This window comes from Ostrea edulis, chromosome 6 (genome assembly GCF_947568905.1).
Source record: "Ostrea edulis chromosome 6, xbOstEdul1.1, whole genome shotgun sequence".
Lineage (NCBI taxonomy): Eukaryota > Metazoa > Mollusca > Bivalvia > Ostreida > Ostreidae > Ostrea > Ostrea edulis.
In genome coordinates, this window is record NC_079169.1 from 10279651 (window position 1) to 10303118 (window position 23468).

The 23468-nt window shown below is 37.5% G+C and overlaps 2 protein-coding genes across 2 annotated transcripts; one reads left to right on the plus strand and one right to left on the minus strand.

Annotated features, from left to right (window-relative positions):
* The first annotated feature begins 428 nt into the window (after positions 1 to 428).
* LOC130047191 (uncharacterized protein F54H12.2-like) lies at positions 429 to 998 on the plus strand. Its single transcript, XM_056141790.1, has one exon. It carries the CDS (start codon positions 429 to 431, stop codon positions 996 to 998), a length of 570 nt encoding a protein of 189 aa, XP_055997765.1.
* Positions 999 to 12003: 11005 nt separating this feature from the next.
* Positions 12004 to 22095, minus strand: LOC125646736 (perlucin-like). The gene is made up of 5 exons (XM_056141516.1): positions 21822 to 22095; positions 17024 to 17103; positions 13816 to 13903; positions 12696 to 12915; positions 12004 to 12101 (listed from the first exon to the last, which is right to left on the minus strand). Exons 1-5 carry the CDS (start codon positions 21874 to 21876, stop codon positions 12074 to 12076), a joined length of 471 nt encoding a protein of 156 aa, XP_055997491.1. The 5' UTR covers positions 21877 to 22095; the 3' UTR covers positions 12004 to 12073.
* Positions 22096 to 23468: the final 1373 nt, after the last annotated feature.

Here is a 23468-nt window from a genome sequence, read left to right on the forward strand (position 1 = left end):
TTTAAACGAAATACTTAAAACAGCAGCCAGTCAAAAAAGAAGAAGAAAAAGAAAAAGACAGAGAGGCAAGGGATTTTTCACCGATTTACTCAAAACGGGGGCCAAACAAGCTTTGACAGCCGCTGCTAAGACGGGGCTAGATGTCTTAGAAAATAAGAGATCTCTCAAAGACACCCTCAAGACTCACGGTATACGGGCCGCTAAGAATACGGTGGGTATGAGGAAACAACGTTTGCCCCCCCCCCCCCATCTTAGCACGCGGAGGACCTCGTAAGAGGAAGAGAGCGCCAGCAGTGAACCCCCGGGAAAGTCCCGAGGTAAGAAGAAGAAACGATCTCTCGACATTTTAGGCTGAACCTATAAAAAGAGGGTGTAGGATGTGTGAGCACCCATTTGATTCCCCATCGACGATCGATAACACATCAAAAATGATGCACAGAGAATCTTGCGCTTGCGGGACGGATAGTCTGGAACTGTTTAAAGTTCCCCTGACGAACGTCACTATAGAAGACTCTAAATGGATGGAATATCATCCGATTTCCAGTACTCTGAATTCGGATACAGCTCCCATCGAATTCGAAATCAAAGGACAGAGAGATGAATATCTGGATTTATCTCAATCGTATCTCCAGATGATCTGTAAATTTACCAAAGGAGATGGCACCGATCTCACGGGAGGCAATTCTATTTCCACTCCCGTCAATAACATCTTACATTCCTTATTCAGCGAAATCGATGCGAGTCTCAATGGAAAAGTCATCACCCCGGGAACGGATACTTATCCGTACAAAGCTTACTTGGAGAAATTACTGTCTTATAGTCACAGGACTCTGAAAACCCAGATGAAGGCCTGTACCTTGTGGGAAAAAGATACGGCCGGGCACATGGACGAAGTCGGGTTAGCCGCTCTGACTCAACCTGACAAGCAATTCGCCTCACCATCAATGCCGTCATCCCTACCCCTGTCTATCCCGATAATTCCAAGAACGTGGGGTTAAGAAAACGTCACGAGAAGATAGATAACAGTAAAGTCATTGTGTTGATGGATCGTTTACATCTGGATTTATTTCAGCAAGAGAAATGTCTGCCGAACGGAGTAGACGTCCGTCAGAGATTCTACCGCGCCAGATCTCAATTCTACATGATGACCGCTGCGGGGAGTAGTGGCAAAGTGGCCATTCAAAGTATGATCTTGTGGGTGAGAAAAGTCAAACCGATTCCTAACATCGTCAATCTGATCAATCAACAGCTGAGAACTCAAACGGCTAAATATCCGTTGAGAAGAGTGGAAGTGAAAACGTTCACTATTCCCACCGGCACCCAATCGAAAATCACCGATCACCTGTTTCAAGGACAGATGCCCAAACTGATTCTCTTGGGCTTCGTGGAAAATGTCGCCTTTAACGGTGATGATACTAAAAACCCGTTTCATTTCAAAAATCAGCAAGTCAAGAAATTAGAAGTCAGTATCAATGGAGAAATGATAGAAACCCGACCCCTGGAACCGAATTTCAACGACGATCAGTATCTGAGATCGTATCTGACCCTGTACAAAGGCCTGGGAAAATTGGGACAGGATTGGGCCCTGGGCATCAGTCTGGAAGAGTATAAAAAGGGATACACTCTATGGTGTGTGGATTTCACCAAAGATCAAGAAGCTCAGACCGATAAATTTCATCTCATACAGACGGGAAACCTGAGAGTGGAAGTACAATTCACGGCCAACGTAGCGGAGACCTTGAACTGCGTGGTGTATGCCGTCTTTGACAATTTGCTAGAAGTCAACAAAAAGCGAGAAGTCAGCATCGATTACTGATGGACACGTATCAATTGAGAGACGTCTTATCTCGAGATTTAGGGTCTTCGTTTGGAGGTGTGTATCCTAGAGACGTATTACCGGAGGTCTTACCGTATCAAAAAGCGATCGTGGTCAATACGGACCCCCCAGCATCGCCCCGGAGCCCATTGGGTTTGTTTGTATTTGAGCAGCCCCGTCATAGAATATTTTGATTCTTACGGATTACCCCCGGCCCATAAAGAAATCAAAGAGTTTATTTGACGCCACGGAGACACATGGATTCATAACACGAATTGCTATCAAGCTTTGAACACGGATATCTGTGGGCAATATTGTGTGTATTATTTACATCAACGGCATCGTAATAGAAAAACGGTTCAAGATTGCTTACTTCCTTGGAAAGGCACGGCATTACAACGAGATCGTTATGTAGCACATTGGTTTAAAGAGAGGTTTGATAAACCTAGAACACATAAAGGACAAACTTGTCAATGTCATGCTATGAATGTATCATTGTAAATATGTTCTACTTAATAAAAATGGAGAAAATAAAATCTGTGTTGTGTGTACCTATATAAGACAGGTTTCCCCTAATAACAAAATCAGTCTGCCAAAAGATGGAATACGTACCAGTTTATCATAGAGTTAAAGGAGTGAGAGAAACTCCTCAAAGTAGAGCCTGGACTTTTATCTTAGACAATTCAGGACCGGAGGATATCGCTAAAATCATTCAGAGTGAATACCAGTATTTGATCATGACCCGAGATCAACAAATGTTAAGAGGATTGATTCAAATGAAACACTGGAGAACGAAGCGTAACATGATGTATTTCGTTCATCCTCTGCGTTGCTGGAAAGCATGTGAGAATAGTCTCGCATCCGAAAGACTACGTTACACGACGGGGGATTATGAAGAACACGGAAAGTTATTAACCATCAAAACTATGTAACTTTATCGAGCATCAAAAAGTGCAACTGGTGTTAGTTTTTTGTACGTTTCTCAAGCATTGTGATAAACAGCATCTTTTCAAAAGATGTGGGTGGCCCTTAAAAGGGCCGGGGGGATTATCAAAGTCCACCACACTGTCAAAGGATTGTCTATCCCCTTACTGGTGGGCGGCCTTGTTTCTCCGGTGGCGGCGGCGGCACCTCTTCTTCGGGGGCTGCTTAGGGGCGTCAGGCACCCCTTCGTAGTGGCACACTCGCACTCCCCATCTGTCCGGAACACAATTTTGCCCGGGGGTCGCTCCACTAGGCGTAGCTCCGCCTCCCAGTCTTCCCGTAGGTGTGACGGTACCACGTTGTGGTTAGTAATGGGAGGGGGGCATGAGGGTCTTCAGTACCGGGGTGGTCTGCGCCAAAATTCTTGTTAGCAAAGAGTAGCTCATTCTTGTTCTTCTAAAAAAAATCTTCAAACTTCAAATTAGCTTTGCTGGATTACCAGTGAAGCGAACTGACGAGAGCGCCGGTATATAACGAGAGAGCGAGGACCTCCTCGAAAACATTCCGCGCTTCGGAGACGAAGCCAAGATGGCGGCTGTCAAAATGGCGGATTTGTGCTTTTGAGAAGAGAGTTTTTTCTCATTTTCTTTTTCTACACATTCAATTTCTCTAAATTGAGGATTCTATCTGATAGATTCTGAGACGCAGAATTCGTTAAACTTAATTTTATTGTGCTAGGTCGCATAGTTTTCAAAGAAACAGAGATCAAAGAGGTCAAGTCGAGGCTCGATATTTCTTCTCGACCTCTTTAATGATTCATTTCTCACATCTGTGAGGCAGTAGAAACCCCAATGATAGTTAGATCGATAGAGAAAAACCCATGTTATCATATTCTAATGCCACTTTCGATAGGCCCCCGAACCTTTGACAAAGAAACCCTCGTGATTGACACTCATCAAACACACCTCGTAAGTGTGACTTATAAAAACGAAATCTGTAGCATCGACACTCAACAAAAACACATCATGAGCGTGACTTATGTGGAAGAAGATATTTTTTCTATGTCGATGGATGCTATTGTGCAACAATATAATTTATTGACAAATGGAAATATTGCTCGCCGTAATAATTTGGCCCTGGCGCAAAGACTGGCAATTCCTAAAACAACCCTCGATCGGGGCGTTCCTGGAAGTTTATACATTTTGCCGCGTTCTACACAACCTGATGTCATTTGTTTTTGGGACAATGGGATTATGGTAAAGGATGTATTCCCCGCTATCGAGACCCCCGTGAACAACGAGAACTATGGTTTCAACAGTGTTTGCGACATTTGGGTAGATTATCGTACAAGACTTTAGCTTTTCCTTCTAAGATTGCCTGTGGTTTAGTGGGAAATTCCACTCGTTACAGACAATTCATTCATGATTTTGCTTGTAGGTATGATAAACAAGTGGATATTGTCATTAAAACATAAGCATGTGTTTGGTAGTCAATAAAGTGCTACTGGTGTTAATTTGTGTACGTTTCTCAATCATTGTGATAAACACCATCTTTTCAAAAGATGTGGGTGGCCCTTAAAAGGGCCGTGGGGTTTATACTCTGTAGCTGTGCCTTTCTACACGCCGATGAATCTGCAGAGGGGGCACCGCCTGTATCTTCCGCCCTCCAGCTGGACCACACACTCGCAGCACACCGCCCGCTGTTTGCAGTGACTACACTCTAACTGTGAGTGTTTGACTCGATCTGCCCACCCCGGGACGACGGTCTCGTGTTCTGTCGGTGGTCCTGCTGATGCCGGTGTTGTATGGAGTGGCAGCACACGAACGGCACCGCGACGTCGTGCCCGGGGTCTCACAGGGGTTGACGGAGGTGTGGGTGTTTGGGGCACCACTTCTTCCAGGCTTGCTCTCGGACTAGTGGGTGGCTGGTGTGACATCGATGAGGGCGAGTACCCCTCCAGTATCGATGGCGAGGGCTGTTCCGAGGGTCCGGGTTGCGATGGGCTGTCTGTTGACTGGGGGCGACGTCTGGAGGTGGTGGACATGCGTGCTGTCCTACGGCGGGTGCGACCCCGTCCAGGGCGCTCGTAACGCCGCCACACTTGATTGACGAGCTCCATAGCCCCCGCCCTATCAAGAGGACTAAACTGGCCCAATTCCCGGGTGCTCATGACTACCCAGTCCCCACCATTGTTCCGCTCGGTAACAAGCTGCAGCCGGTATCTAATCCCGGGTAAGGTGGCAAAGACCATCCTCGTTGTCGACATTGTTGTTCTTTTTCTCAAAATAAATCTTCTCAAAATCTTCAATCTTCTAATCTTACTGGGTCACCAGTGAAGCGAACTGGTGAGAGCGTCGTTATATAACGAGAGAGCGCGGACCTCCTCGAAAACATCCCTCGCTTCGGAGACGAAGCCAAGATGGCGGTTGTCAAAATGGCTAATTTGGGCTTTCGTGAAGAGAGTTTTTTCGCATTTTCTTTTTCTACACACTCAATTTCTTTGAATTGAGGATTTTATCCGATAGATTTTGAGACGCTGAATTCGTTAAGCTTAGTTTTATTTTGCTACGGGACATACTCTTCAATGAAACAGTGATCAAAGAGCACCAGTCGAGGTGAAATCCACTAACACAGACACTTAAAGTCTTTATTTCTCGGACATGTACAATTATAAAAATAACCAATAACCTGTAATACAGTAGAAAACAACTTATTCTAACTGATTGTCAATCCACTTTCAGGATTTTTCTCCCGAATAATAAAATAAACCCTTCCTCTGAGAGACTCAACAAACACAATCTATGTATTTTAAACATTTTTATTCACGCCACATACAACATTGTTTTATTCATGTCACTTACAAAGAAATAAAAAGTTTTTCTAAGATTGTCACATTAAAATCTATTTGCATGTTTATTTTAATTCAGTTTTGTTTTGTCAAATCAAACGTAGCTTTATCCTGCTTGGGACCTCTTTTAAATTGTAAATACCCCTTTATTAAACCTCAATCTATTGGAGCATAAAAACCGCCAGTCCGTGCTCTCAGTAGGAACTGAGCTGTCCAGCGAGAAGGACGCATTGATAACTTAATTGTAAACACTTTGGCATTGTTGTGAATGTTGCCCGTGTTCGGCTTGTTCTGAGGTGAGTTTTATGTAACGATTTTTATAGAGTATTTTCTTTGTTTAAAGGTCCTAAAGCTTCCAAGTATCTTTATTCATACTTTGTGTTTTGTACTTGTTTCAATAACGGTTTCCTTTTTCAAAAACGTGTTCACTATATAGTCCTGTTTGTAAAGTTACGGCGTGTAGTACTGGCCATAATTGTTTCGCTGTAAGAAACATTGTGTAACTCATAGGCATAGAATTGCTAGAGTTTTAGTGTATCTTGTTATAATATGAAGTAACTTATATGTATAACAGTGTATGGTATATATATCCATGCATAATGTAACGTAAGGTTTCAACCTGAAAACGTGTGTATGTGTACGTTTATATAGTATGACTTTACTGTCGTAGGTGCTACCGTGTAGTGTGTACCTAGTAACCACAGTATCGAAACCAAACACTGGGGAGCATCGACATGTGTGATATCCACGTATGACAGCAGTCATCAGTGTAGTGGATCCGTGTTTAAGCCAGAAACACTGAGGAACTTTACGCTCAACGCCATAAAACCGGGACCAGAAACTTAAATATTTGTATACCAAATAAATAAGTAAATTGTTTTCTGTGACTTTATCATTTTCACATTCTAGCACGGTTATCCGTGACAAAGTGGTGTCAGAAGTGGGATTTGAAGAAGAATGTGATAATTGAATCTATTGTAATAACCTACTTTTAAAAAAAAAATGTATTAAAAGTTTCTTTTCTTTGATGTTCAAACTTTACTTTTTGCAATTGTTTTTTTTTTTTTCATTTTGTTTGCTGTTTTCATATTTTCTTTTCTTGAATGTTGTAGCTTCATCCGGTACATGGTGGTTTTGGACCTCAGAATAAGCGACAGTGTTAGCAGAAATACATCTCAGTAGTAAGTTTGGTCATGGGCGAGATTTGCAGCAAAAACCACAAGTGTGCAATTATCCTTTGTAGACAATGTGAAATGAGGTTGCGTCAAAATTAAGAATAGTATATCTAATTTTGAGAGGTACAAGGTTCTATTACAGCATCATGGATGTTCTGAATCAATTGCGAGAGTATGGCGAATCCTTAGGTCTTGCGGGTGTTGACTTGCAAAATTTCATTAAAGAGCAGCAAGCTATTCAGAGAGAAGAACGAAATGCAGAGAGAGAGTTAGAGAAACAAAGATTGAGTGCTGAGGAAGTGAAAGAAAAAAGTCATGCTAGAATTAGAGAAAGAGAAGCTTTGGCATGAAACTGAGAAAATGAGAGCTACATCAGACTTTGAATTGCAGACTTTAGATATCTCGAGTGGGGTTAGAGGGTTAGACACTGGTCAAGGTCATGCTAAGCCTAAAGCACCAAAACTTCCCGCTTTTGATGATAGTAAAGACGAGATGGATAATGGCTGACTTCCTTTAAAAACATGGATGAAAAAATCGATATCAGCAATATTAGACTTTTCCTTTTCTATTTAAATACCTAGCCGAGCAGCTCAGTAGGTTAGAATACTGACTACTGAACTGTAGGTCGCTGGTTCAAGTCCAGCAGGGGTTTTTAATTTTTTTCAGATTACCTTCTACTAAAACTGTATTTTTTGACAAAATAAAGTAAATTTTAAAAACTTTCAACTTCCAAATATTGTTGTACATATCCTCCACTTTTCATACACATCAAATTTCTCTGGTGTGGCATACCTCCTTAAATTATACTTGTTTATACAAACTACACATACACACCAATAAACCTTTTAAAAATTCCATTACCAAAGAGATCCAGTCTAAAGATTCACCATATACAACGTCACACTCAAGGAGTCGTCAGTGTGGATCACGAGGGCTCGGCTCCGAAGAGGAGCAAACGCAGTATCACCGAGTATGAGATCGATTTTCTCATAAAATACACTATATATCTGCAAACATCTTATTGCATAGAGTGTGGTAGATATATCTTGATCAGTCGAATTTGTCACCGAATTTCAGAAACCCGTACTTACCTCAAACACTTCGTTCGTGTTTCATGAGTAGGTCCACAGAGTTGAAATTAATGGTTTAAACCCATCTTCTCGGTCATTCCATCTTTTCTGAAAATGTTTCAACAGATGTCTCTTTGAAATTACACTTGAAAAATTAACTGAGTTCAGCTCGACCATGGAAGGCAGTTGCCTTGCAGATGAAAAAAAAACCCAGCTCATTGCTACTGCCCTGAGTGCTAAGCATAGGTGTGTGTTTGAGTTAATTTGTGGTACTTCATCTACATAGGTGTGTGTTTGAGTTAATTTGTGGTACTTCATCTACATAGGTGTGTGTTTGAGTTAATTCGTGGTACTTCATCTACAGTTCTTGACATCTCAGTGCGAGTGAAAAATTCTTGAAGGGGCGTAAAACAAACAAACCTAAGTTCCTTGGAACATCATGATAGTTTAGAGTTTGAAACATATCATGCCGTATAACGAGTATTTTCTGCGGTTGCCTTTTTTGCGGATAGGACTAATCCTTAAAAATTACAATCACAATTAATGATTATTTGGTCGTTATAATCATCTGAGTTGCCAATACAACCCTTCATTGGGTCAAATGATGTCTGACGTGTTTCATACCGATTGTTAGGCCGTTCTTGGCACACTGGTTTTGACTACAGATTACCCCGTTTACCTGATCAGGATATAGGGTTCAAGGCGGTTGTGATCGGTCGACAGGGATACTTACTCCTCCTAGGCACCTGATCCCACCTCTGGTATATCCAGGGGTCCGTGTTTGCCCAACTCTCTATTTCGTTTTCCTTGTGGGAGTTATGAGATTGATTGCTGTTTGTTGTCTTCACCATTCACATTCATGCTAAAAAAGCAAGCGCAGAAATTGGAAACGCAGATAATTTGCTTTCATTTACAGATTAAATCGCAAAAATTTCCAACCGCAGAAAATACCCGTTATATGGCTTGTTCCCTGGAACATTCTGGTGCCTCATGTTTGGAAACACACCATGTCTGATAATGTATACTTTCATACTTTTTTTTAAGGAAGACAACAGACTCCTGGCTTATAGGTAATCCTTTATTTTTCCTGAATTTGAATAATTGTTACTTAAATCATCCAATAAGATCTGAACCAGGTAATCTACAATGCAGAAATAATTGGCATAAAACATTGAATTCATAAAAACAAATTCTACAATCACTAATATCCCGCCATCGTGAACTCCATATATTCTATGGCTGTGAAACTTATTGACTTTGAAGCACGGGAATGTTCTCGAAAATCATTTCAGTTGTGCATTATGTATTTCCAAAAAATAACATGTTTAAATGTGAATATAAGCGTTTAAAAAAATTTCATTCATTTATTTTACATCCATTGTGTTCATAACACACAAGTGTGCAAGCAAGTTTCCATCACGAGCAAACTTGCATTATGATGTTAACATTATTTTTGTGCGACATTGTGATTTATGGTCAAATAATCAACAACATTTAAAGTTTTTTTTAGAGCAAAATAATGTTGTATTGTAGATAATCAAAATTTAGGGGTTCATCGCAGACTTGACATCAGCCAAAGTAAATATTTATAATTGATCGAAAACAAAAATGCAGTTCATACTAAGTATGTACAGTTTCTTTTTTCCGCTAGTATATTATGTAAAGATTTCATCAGTATGGACACTTTAGGGGGCATTTGTGTTTTTTAAAAGAACTCGTCTTCTTTAAATTACTGTCGAATATGTGGGCAACGCCCAAGGGGAATATAATTTTTCTTGGGTGAAGAAATCTTCATATCTCCCGAACATTCATGCAATAAATTGTTTATTATACCGAAACAAAGCAAGGTTACAGAAATGCATTTGAAATTGGAGTCCGCTCATCTATATTCTTACCGGTAACACCGCGCTGTCAACGTATTAGAAGGTTAAAACAATGAAATACAGTGGGATGATAACCATTTCTTTTTATTTCCATTTTCCTTGAATGTTGATTTACATGCTTATTTTTAAATCAACCAAACCCAGGCGATTTAACTGTGTATCAGAGACCCGCATATTTTATACCTTACGGACTATGAACGTGTAATGACTCGGACCTATTGTGACGTCACAATAAACTACGGCGTACGTCTACTTTGACGTAAAATTTATGAAAAATGCACGAGGCTGCCAAAGGGGTGAAATATGATGAGCACACTGTTTTTCCCTAAAATAGCTCTAAAACTTCATTGTTATTTCGGATTTCAAACATTTCGGTTGAGCATCACTGAAGAGACATTATTTGTCGAAATGCGCATCTGGTGCATCAAAATTGGTACCGTATAAGTTTTACATTATACAGTTATGGAATGGGTACGAGGGAAATAGCAAATTTATGATCCCCCGGGGTAGGAAGCTATTTCCTGAGGCGGCAAAGCCGCCGAGGAAACTAGTTATCTACCGAGGGGGACCATAAGTTTGCTATTTACCCGAGTACTCATTCCATAACTGTTTTATTATACATAAACAATTTCAAAGGTATTCATTAAACCAGATTTATTCATATCTTCACCTATTCGCCAATATTTCCTAAATTTCTTTCAGTGAGATAAGTTGTTAGTATATTTACAGCAGTTTTTACAACAGCTTTTGTGTTTAAGCTGGCTTTGTTGTCTATTATCAACTGTAGTTGTTCTTCAGTAAGAAGATCAAATCTCCCTTCATTCGTCATATCAGCTGGTTCTGACGTAATATCATTACGTCACAAACTCGAGATTCTTGGAACGATCCACCCACCGCAAAACGTGATTTTTTAAAATATTAATGAATATTTATGAGGGAGTAGTCCCCGGTAGTATCTCTGATTTTACAGGGAGTAGTCCTCAGATGGGGGAAGTAGTGCATTTTCAGGGAAATAGACAGTTTTATGGTATTCATTTTATATAGTGCAATAACAGTAGAGGTATAACGATAAGTTTTATCATCCCTAAAATTTGATTGTCTAAACCAATCAGATTACGCGTTGCATAGAATTTTCATACTGAGGTATAATAATAAAAGTTAGCCTAGATATAAACAGAACAGGAATTCTTTTTATAGATGCTTGTGATTTGTTTTTAGTTCACCTGAGCTGAAAGCTCAAGTGAACTTTTTTGATCGCCTGTTGTCCGTCTGACTGTCTTTCTGTCTGTACACTTTTTACATTTTCGACTTCTTCTCCAGAACCACTGAGCCAATCATAAACAAACTTGGCAAAAGCATTCTTGGGTAAAGGGCTTTCAAGTTTGTTCAAAGGAAGGGTAATGCCCCCATCAACAGGGAGATAATCACAAAAATAGGGTGGGTCATTTAAAAATCTTCTCAAGAACCACTGGGCCAGAAGAGCTGAAATTTACATGAAAACTTTCGGACACAATGCAGATTCAATTTTGTCAAAATCATGACACCCGGGAGTAAGATGAGGCGACAATAGGGGATCAAAGTTTTACATACAAATATGTGGGGGAAATATTGAAAAATCTTCTTCTCAAATAACCAATGAGCCAGAAAATCTGAGATTTACATGAAAGCTTCCTGACATAGTGCAGATTCAAGTTTGTTTTAAACTCGTGACCCTGGGGGTTAGGGTGGGTTCACAATAGGGGATCAAAGTTTTACATATCTAATAAATAAAAAAAAATCTTTAAAAATGTTCTCCTTTTAAAAGAACCATTGGGCTAAAGAAGTTTACATTTGCACAAAAGCTTTCTGACATAGTGTAGATTCAAGTTTATAAACAGCATGGTCCCCGGCGGTAAGATGGGACCACAGTAAGGGATCAAAATTTTACATACAAATATATAGGAAAAATCATTAAAAAATTTCTTCTGAGAAATCACTGGCCAGAAAAGTTTATATTTACATGAAAGCTTCATGACATAGTGCAGATTCAATTTTGTAAAAATCATGGCCCCCGGGAGTAGGTTGGGGCCGCAATAGGGATCAAAGTTTTACATGCGAATATATAGGAAAATTCCTTAAGTATAAGCCAAGGTGACGCAGGTGAGCGATGTGGCCTCTTGATTTTACTTAGATGACCGACAAGACCCGTGGGTCTCATTTTTTAAAAAGTCAATTATTCATGTATAAAGGAACCAAACACGTTTTTCACATTATACATATTCACTGAAAGATAAAAGATAAAGCAAGAGGCAAACACAAAGTTTAATCATTGAACTCTAATATTACAGTTTCTCTGAAGTACACCAGCAACAGACGCCTCAGCCGATAACGTCTACACTGGAGGCTCTGCAGAGAATTCAAAAGAAAAAATGTTCGGTAACAAAGGTAGTGATTTTATCTACAGAAAAGACAATAAGGTCACAATTTGCCGAGAATATCAAACGTTTTATCGTAATATTACCCCCTTCCCATTTTTTATCTCAGTGTTAGCTTCAACTATCCTTATAGTGATAACGTGATTGTCTTTTGATATCAATAATAACGTCATAAATATACACCACATTTTTTAACGTCCAGAAATGTGAACTGTTTGTACATCGAAAATTCGATGAATTATTATTTGAAAAATAATCCTAAATGCAATGCAATTTGCAAATATTTCATCGCTTTGTTTGAATATGCTCACACTTATCATATTAAAATATGTCAAAAAATAACAGTTTTAAATCGAATTGACAAAATCCAAGTGCAATTATTTGATTTATGACGTCATAAACAAATCAAGGGATTACCAAAAAAAAAACCATGCAAGAAATGTTTTAAGTATTAATTATCAACCAATGAGAATAAAATTTATTTAGGAATTTAATTAAAAATCAAAGAGTGGACATTATTGCTCATATATGTTTGAATATGATAACTGATCTTTAAATATCTCACCCTCTGATTTCCTCACATATAAAATAAAAACCAGTATAGGTGCATGCTGCATCGACCCACTTCCCATGTGCAGTCTGGTACATAGCGACACAGTTTTCTTTGGTATAAGCTGTGGGTTCCCCTGGGGAGAAGTTGTTAACCGTGATCTCCCTCATGTCTGATGAGTATATCCATCGATGTTCTTCCAGAATGTCAGATATGCCGATCCAATAATTTTTACCTAAATCACAACAATTACTTAGTACAGTAATACTGACGTTTACATGGCAAACCACAAACTCTAGTGATCAACGAAGCTAAATTCTTTTTTTTTAAAATATCTCTTTCTCTTCTCTCTGTATCTCTCCCGGTCATTCAGCAATAGGGCATGTTATCTGATTAAATACAGATCTCTGAAACAGTAACCAAGGCAGCTGGATTTCAATCAGATTGGGTATTTTATCATCGATAATGGGTAAACGTTTTTTCTCCTAACTTCTACAAATTTCAAACTTCCTCGAATTTCGAATCTTTCCCCGATTCTATTGGTCATTAAGGTTCCGTCTGAGTTTAATTGACGGGTGTCTTCTATAATGGTCTACCCCAGTGCCCTCTACAACTTGTGAGTATCATACCGGGGTGTTATGCATGAAAATGTTTGTCGTAGCATCAATACGAGACAACAAGCGACAAGCAGTCCGATGATGTACCTTATAGATTATCAAAATCACACTGAAACATTGCCCAAACAAAATAGGTTTAAGAATGAATCTTTTAATGCTTTAAAATAGATAGTAATGCAAACACTATTGCAGGGCATGCCAGACTTGTCTTTCTATAAAATGTAAATAAAAAATACTTTCATTTTCAATCCTAACGTTCTTCATCATCTTAAAGAAAAAAGAAATCTTCAAATAATCCCATTCGAAACAATACGAAATCACCCTTTTTATCGATTGAAATTATGATGAAATAGATTTAGGGCTTGACCAGGTGTGCAGGTCTTTACAAACTGGGGAAGACTCGATTCAGTGAATAATGTGAACCATGAAGTCCTTGTGTTCAAGATCTTCATTTTGTGTTTATTGAATATACTGAACATCAAAGTTTGAGATATAGTTCAAAGAAACAGAGTTCCAACCTGTGCTTTGACTGTGGCTTGTAAGAAAGTTCAATTCTCCATCCGTCCTCGGCTCGGCTAACTTTGTATGAAACTGTTGACATGTAGCCTATATTGGTACAAATATAAATGCATTATTGCTATGGATCAGAACAAACCCTTACAGCGCAGCAGAATTTAATAACAAAAGGCAATTAAACAATTAATTATATTTATTTACAATTAATAATTCAAAGGAAATTGTAACAATAAATATCAAAATCCGTGCCGAACTGAATCTACACGCACAAAATACTTAATTCCAAAATCCTATTTCCCAGTATAATAAAAATCCAAAAAGAGCTTGTCTAAACCAGAGCTTTTTTTATCATAAAAATTCACAACATTGTCACTGTGTTCTTAATATAAAGCAGTACCGATTCCTACATCATTATCATCTACAGTAAGCTTAAATTGCTTTAAAAAACCTGGAGGTGAAGGAACTAGACTACTCTTGAGAACAGATTTAATTTAACAAAATGAATCGTCGCAGTCATTTGCCCATAAAAAATTAGCCCTCTTTTGCAATAAGTGTTTAAGTGGACCAACTTTATAGAAAAATTTGGACCAAAGTTTCTGTAAAAGCCTGTCAATTTATCAATTTATGATATTTGTTTACAATTGATAATTCAAAGAAAATTGTAACAATAGCAAAATACTGAATTACGGTAGTTGCATTGAACAATAAATATAAAAATCCGTGCCGAACTATATGTACACACACAAAATAGTTAATTCAAACATCCTAGTTCCCAGTATTATAAAAATCAAAACAGCTTGTCTAAACCAAAGCTCTTTTATAATAAAAATTCACAATGTATTTATGATAAGAATGAATTTTCTAGTACAATCTTGAAAGACAATGATGCAACCATTACGTTAATTTTCTACTAAAGTAAACATCAAGCTCTAGATCAATCTAGGTCACATGTATCAATTGAGTGCAAGTAGTACACAACAAGAAGTAAACATCGAGATCTAGAACAATCTAGGTCACAGGTGTCAATTGAGTGCAAGTAGTACACAACAATTATGTTTTAATCAAATGACACTTGGGAACTTAAACATTATTATATCCTTTCCTGAATGGATCCAGTACAGTTACCTAACATTCATTCTGTCCAATACCGCGAGCTTACACAAATTATATTCAATACCACAAGCTTACACTAATCATATTCAAAACCACGAGCTTACACTAATTATATTCAATATTGCGAGCTTACAAAGGTTATATTCAATACAGCAAGCTTACACTAATTATATTTATTACCACGAGCTTACACTAATTATATTCAATACAACGAGCTTACACTAATCATATTCAATATTGCGAGCTTACACAAATTATATTCAATACCGTGAGCTTACACTAATTATATTCAATACCATGAGTTTACACCAATTATATTCAATACCGTGAGCTTACACAAATTATATTCAATACCATGTACGTACACTAGTTATATTCAATACTGCAAGCTTACATAAATTATATTCAATACCACGAGCTTATGCTAATTATATTCAATACCGCCAGCTTACACTCATTATATTCAATATGGCAAGATTACACTAATCATATTCAATACCGCAATCTTACACAAATCATATTCAATACCGCGAGAATACACTTATTATATTCAATACCGCGAGCTTACACACATTATATTCAATATCATGAGCTTACACTAATCATATTCAATACCGCGAGCTTACACAAATTCTATTCAATACCGTGACCTTACACAAATTATATTTGAAACTGCGAGCTTACACTTATATTCAATACCGAGAGCTTACACTAATTATATTCAATACCGTGAGCTTACACTAATTATATTCAATACCGTGAGCTTACACTAATTATATTCAATACCGAGAGCTTACACTAATTATATTCAATACCGTGAGCTTACACTAATTATATTCAATACCGAGAGCTTACACTAATCATATTCAATACCGAGAGCTTACACTAATTATATTCAATAACGTGATCTTATACTAATCAATGCCTTAACCTTACACTTTGAATACGAATATAGAAACCCCTAGGGTCGTTTTTCAACGGGGCCACTAGTTAGTGTTACATCGGCGACTATATATTCCAATGGACGTCAATGAAAGGTGAAGATAACAAACAGTGATCAATCTCATAACTCCTATTAGCAATACAAAATAGACAGTTGGGCAAACACGGACCCCTGGACACACCAGATGTGGGATCAGATGTAAACATGCCTAGGAGGAGTAAACATTCCTTGTTGATCGGTCACAAGGTGACTAATAACCAGTACATACTATATATACGAGGATCATTAAAATTATGTAGACTTTCGCCAGACATGGTAGACATAATCAGACAATAAATGATATTTAATATTATTGAAGAATAATTGATATATCACGATATATCAGAAAATACTTTAAAAATTAAAACCGAAAAATGAATTCACAGCGATCTAGTTCGTCAATACAACCTCGCATTGGGTCAAATGCTGTCTGACGTGTTTCATACCGACTGTTAAGCCGTTCTTGGCACACTGATTTGACTGCGGATAACTCCGTTTACCTGATCAGGATATGGGGCTCACGGCGGGTGTGACCGGTCAACAGGGGATGCTTACTCCTCCTAGGCACCTGATCCCACCTCTGGTGTGTCCAGGGGTCCGTGTTTGCCCAACTATCTATTTTGTATTGCTTATAGGAGTTATGAGATTGATCACTGTTCGTTATCTTCACCTTGCACACACACACACACACACACACACACACACACACACACACACACACATATATATATATATATATATATATATATATATATATATATATATATATATATATATATATAACGATATAAAACGCACTAAAAACGACCAGCAACATGAACAACGGTGAATAGTCAAATGTTCGGGACGAAATATGTAATATTCAATATGTCGACGCTTTGTTATCAGCTTTTGTAGTGTAGTTGTAGATTTAGTTTCCTTTTCTATTTAGTTTTCTTTTTTATGTAAATATTTTATTGTCCTGAAGAAGGGACAGGTTGTCCTGAAAATTTGACAATTCACTGTTGATCGTGTCGTTGGTCATTTTTAGTGATAATATATATATATATATATATATATATATATATATATATATATATATATAATTGCAAAATTTGAAAATGATAAATACATACCCCCGCCTGGGCCCACGATGCAGTCGTGTGACTGAAGAAGTAGCACTTGTCGAGGTACTGAACAAATCCAATACTACAACCTGTAGTTGATAATCATTTATAATTTCCAAAACGAATAAATTTATTGAGGTTTAATGCAATTTATTTTTTTTCTATGGGGTTAATGAGCTCTAGTGGTAATATAGGTATGCTTTTTTAAATGTATATTATGTTTTGCATTTTAACTCCAAGGCTTTTAACTCTGGGGTGGAGGAATGTTTCTTTTAAGAATTATCTCATCAAATAATCAAGTAATGATTACAGTATATGACTGAGAAAATATAGTTTACATGCTTTTACGGATTTTTTGCAGCATCTCAGAATGACGTGCATTTATGTAGACGAGATTCAAAATGGCGAAATACATGTCATTGCGCTTGCATTCGAATCGACGCCATTTTCACCAAAATTTTCAAGTTCCCTAAGTATGGTTCAATTTTTCATAAGTTCTCAATGGAACTGCATATTTTCCTGCTTTTTTTATTTAATTATTTTGACTCTGTGATATCAAATGAGAGGACTTCAATATCAAGGCAGGGTGGTTTTTCCGTCATGGGGAAACCCATGCCAACTTTGTGCATTTGGGAATTTCAGATATAGGAAGAATGTTCAAAGAATGTCTGGGGATATTCCTGGAGGCTCTATTACCTTCGAAGAAATATCACCATGTGTCAACAAATTCATAAGAGAAGAAAAGCTTCAGGCCCGGACCAGATAACTTACGAACATACCATTTTGGTGGACAAATGGTATTTCGATACGTGAACCAATACCGGAGTTCGATCCGGACATGACGTCACGCTGCTAGACCCCCTACTTTAACGGTGTTATATTACATGGAAATATGCCTCAAGCCTGGAAACAAGGACCTATATAGTTCCCCTGTACAAAGGAGGAGATAAACAATAATAAGTCTACCAATAGCTACAGACCAGTTGCCTCATTCCCACACCTCCTTAAGATTTTTTATTTTTTAAAAGTGTTTTGAATAATAGAATTAAGAAATATATTCTTGATGATCATTCTTTTCCAAACAAACAACAACAGGGGTTTCAAGAAAAATTAGGTTAATGAACTGCTCCATTTAATCTACAAGAAACAATTATTGAGAAAATGGAAGTAATGTTCATGTAAGCTTTCTGGATAGTTCTAAAGCCTTCGATACTGTTTGGAGGCTTGGTCTTTTATACAAATTGTACAATTTGGGTGTAACATGTAAACTCTGGTCTATTATCAAAGATTGTCATGACAAAACGTCTAGTGCTAATGTTGTTAACCAAACACAGTTAAGTTGGTTTTCTGTTCAACAAGGTGTTAGACAAGGTGGTGTATTGTCTACGTTTTTATATTCAGTATTTATTAATGAATTAATTAATACAATCTTCAACATGCACTACATTACTCAATGTTGCAAACACTTGTCCCTCACTGGCAGATGACATCTCATGTATAGGGTTATCGCCCGACTCTCTACAAAGTATGTTAAATATTGCATATGAATACTCGAGAAATGGCGGTTGAAGTTCAACGCGTTCAAATCCTGTACTCTTCGTTTCCGATCAAAGGGCAATAAAGTTAATCAGAACCAAATCTGGACTTTAGGTGACGATCCAGTTCCCTGTATGGACTCCTGTAATCATCTAGGTATTATTGTCAACAAAAATTGTTCTTTATCAGACCGGATAAATACTGCCTGCAAAAAGGGAAGAAATTCCTTTTATGCTCTTACAGATATTGAATCCGCCTACCGTGATTTATTAACCTATATATACATATTTATAAATCCGCCTACCGTGATTTATTAACCTATATATACATATTTATAAATCCGCCTACCGTGATTTATTAACCTATATATACATATTTATAAATCCGTCGTCTTACCTTCCGTATCGTACGGCTGTGAACTTTGGAATAATTTGTCAGCAACAGATTCCCAACGACTTCATGTCTTTCAACATTCCATATATAAATCCACAAAGAATCTTCCACGTCATATGAGATCCGATATCTGCGAAAGACTTTTCAACGTCCAACCTTCAATGTTAAAATAGACGTAACAAAACTCCTGTTCTTTGGGCGACTGTGTCATATGAATGTTTTTTCGGTCCGTTTACTTTCTTTTTTCTTTTTGTAAATCTAGGCAACTACGAGTATCAGCGAGGATCTGATCCATATATATATCCTGAACTTACTGTGTGCATATGATTTACTAGAATTCCTGTACGAATGGGTAGCCGACGGCTTCTTCCCTCCCAAATCATCTCGGAGGAACATTGTGAGATCCATAACCAATATAAAACACAAATATCTTAGACGTTGTCGTATTGTGAATGTCACATATTTCTCAAGATTTCTTGCAATCTTCAGTGAGAACGATCCATCTTCCTTCTGGAAAACTACTAAAAACTACTACGAACTATCATAAAATCCGCTTGTGCTATTTCATATGCAATCTTCTCTCTGATCGTCCGCAGAACTTCATGGATATCTGTTGCCTCTGTGGCGAAACCTGTTCGTTCATGTTGCCTGTTCTTGTGTAAGAAATGGTGGAATGACACAGATAAAAATTTCTGCATCGAACTGTTGCTGAACCGATGAGGATCTTTATATTTTCCTGTTCGATCGCTCTCCAAGAACAAAGATAGAAGCGTATGATGTTGAAGTTCTCAAATTTAGAAACTAACAACTTTTACGTGATGTTTCTGCCCATTCAACTACCGCGTCATGCATCAACATATGTCAGTGGGGAGGGTGGGGGCAACTAATTGCCAGCTCATGTCTAGTGCCCTTCTTATTGAATGTATGGACTCTTTACTTAGTTACATATTCCATTTTTTTTTTTCATTTATTTCTAATTCTGTATGATTTTGTATAATTTGTTCAATAATCTCGAAATGAGGAAATAAAGAATGAATGAATAAATGTTATTATGTAATTCTATTGTTTCGTCGTGCTAGAAGTCGTCCATGGGAATAATCACTGCAGGTACATAGTGACGGACTGATTCACAATGTTCCCCCAAATTTCGTTTTCACTTTTAATTATCAAAATCTAATGTCTTACGTGTTTCGTTTCGGTAGATTTCGTTTCGTATCGCACTTTACAGGCACCCCCTTCTTCTTGCATTAAGAAGGTCCAAAGTCTTAGTTGTCAGCTTTAAATGGATTATAACTTTAATGTTTAACATGAAATATCGAAACAAAAAACGTTTCCCAGTCCCTTTAAATGATGTTATATTGAGTAGGGGCAGACAAAGTAAAAGGATTCGTTAATACTAAGCAGTTAATTCCGTATCGGAAATATACAACACGCTCAAGTGCAATATCCCCTGTCCGATATTGACCCTCATTACGTGGAATGTGAATATCACATGACCAGTAGTCCAGTGGTGTAGCTAGGTTTGAAATATTTGTAAGCAGGGGGTCTGGGGGCGGTAGCTGAGGACATTTTACGTTTACGGTGATAAGATTTTTTCATGCTGTTGATAGTTTTTACCTGCATGCTCATATTGCCAATGTACAGCACAAGTTGTATAAATCATAGAATCACAGCCAGCTTTGATGTTTTAAACAATTTTTTTTCTTCTTTTCTTTTTCTATTCTCAACATAAAATCAAACAATACACCTCATTCTCCGACTCTGAATATCTAAGCCAATGGTATTTTTCTAGTCATGATCGGTTGAAGCCCCTTTTCTTGCCACGTATTTCAGTAAGAGGGAAAACAAACGATGTGGGGTACCATTAATTTTTCAATAGGAATACTTTTTGTTTGTCATCAACGTTTGACTTGTGATATGCAATGTCTAGACAGCATGTCTGAATTGACTTAGGCGCTGGTATTTTGAAATTCTCTGATATTTTGTCAGAGACGCCTTCATTTGTGATTTCCGAGCTGCTTGAGATGGGGTGTTTGAGGGTGCTTCCATTACGTCTTCAATGCCTGTATCAGCAGACGTAGATTTAGGTTGCATAGCATTTACTTTGCCCTTTTCGTAAATCACGTTCAGAGGCAGTGCTGCTTAATTTCATTTTGAATTTTCAAATAAAAACGCATTGGACAAATCAACAGTTACAAACAGCATTTATTAAACCGTTCTGTTAAGATTCGTATAGTGTAGGAAAAGTCCCACCAGCATTATCGGGATTGTTTGATTGATTGCATTATGCTAGACGGCGCTATAATATTGGTTTTACCTCCCGCTCGAGAATACTACACTCATATGGAGAAATTTATACCTATGTTCGGCGCTCACAGCCTTTGAGCAGGGAGAGGTCTTTATCGTGCCACACCTGCTATGACACGGGACCTCGGTGTTCCCCGTCTCATCCGAAGGACCGCCTCATTCAGTCGCCTCTCACGACGCGTAAGGGGATACCGAGGACCTAAAGGACCGCCCCCTAGAACAAGTAAGGATACTGAGGGCCTATTCTAAACTGCATCCCTACGAGGTGTATTTACTTTGAGAAAATATATATTTGTTTCATTAAAAAAAATTATGTAATAAAAATTTAACTAAAATATTTGGTCTTCACAGTTACTGATTGTTTATTCCTTAATTCAGTCGATCAGTGTGTCTTTTTGTTGACAATGTAGAGTATTAATATTTGTCTTTTTTTCGTAGTGTGTTGTATGAGATATTTGGTTATGTATTACATCTCTTGATAAAGACGTGGGTTGCGTCGAACGTGAATACTTCATTCAACACAATCATATTGAATTTAAGACTAACATAATTTCATCAAAAACATACTTACAATTAACACTCGGTACAAGAATGAAAACACAGATGACTAAATATTTCCGAAACATTCTGTCTTTCACTATCTGAAAGATAAGCTGTGTGTGAATCGTGCGCGGACGTTATCTACTTCGGGCTCAAACAGACGCAATGCATAACATAGATTAACTCTTTACACTTGAATATTACTAATGTTTTCTTTATACATGCCACGGGTGCCTGTGGACATTGTATATAACCCTCACCCAGTCACCCCACTCCCTTACTTTACAAGAAAATATTTACGTTTCAAAAATACCATTATCATTATAGCCAAGAACGAACCATTGAATTTTCTGTTTATTACATTATGTCGTATTTTCTTTTATTTCTTTTAGCCGTCTCATTGTTGACATTACACACATTCATTGTACCATAAGCCAAATGATAAAGACATCAAAACAATAAAATTGTATATTAATTTGATTAGTGAAACATGAAAAATTTAATTATAACACACAAGCACGCACGCATATATATATATATATATATATATATATATATTCAATAAATTATTTTTTCTTGGCATCGGGGTAGAATAAAGTAAAAAAAATAAAATCCAATGCTCAAACTTTTATCTATAGCGCTTTCGCCCTGCGGGCTCATCAGTAGATTTTTAAAAATCTACTGACGAGCCCGCAGGGCGAAAGCGCTATAGATAAAAGTTTGAGCATTGGATTTTATTTTTTTATTTTATGTGTGTGTGTGTGTGTGTGTGTGTGTGTGTGTGTGTGTGTGTGTGCGTATATATATATATATATATATATATATATATATATATATATATATAGCGACTGAATAATGAATATTCCGGCAATTTATTATTTCCTGTCTTTACCTTCATACTGTGAAAATACCACTTTTTTCATAACAGCTGTGAAAATATCATTTTTATCCAATGGATAAATTACATAATTTCACTATTGAGAAGGTATTGAGGCATAGCCGAGGTTGATGATGGTTTCTCGAGGGGTGAAAATTTTCAACTACATGTACATGCAATATTTGTTTCATTATACTGAATGTTATATGAAATAAACAAAGCAGAAAAACTTGAAGTCTGTTAACGTTTGATCAATCACTATCATGCGATGTTTTGTATATCAATGCTGGTATTCGCTGTTATTACATACGCTCAATCGACGTTGTCTAACAATCTACGGCGAACTGTAAGCGCATAAATTTGTCGAATGTGATAATTTTTATATTATTATAATTTCATGTAATTTAGTCGAATCTGATTGGTCGAGAAACATTTGGAAAACATATTGTTACCCTCTGAGAACAGAGACCATGCGGTCATAGTATCTAGCAACGGGTAAGATTACTTGACAACGGGTGATCAGACGCCAAGGAGGAGTAAGCATCCCTTGTTGACCGGCCATACCTGCCGTGGGCCCTAGCTGTCTCCTGATCAGGTAAACGGAGCAATCCTTAGTTAAAATGAATACCGTATAATCCGAATTTTAGCGAGAATTTAATTTTGGCATTATTATCGAGAATGGTGAGATCGCTAAACTTGAATGTCACAAACAATTTATTCGATACCTGTTGCTAAAATTAGCTATCGCTAAATAAATATACCCATTTTAATGGGAAAATTGCTAAATTTTTGTTTCGCCAA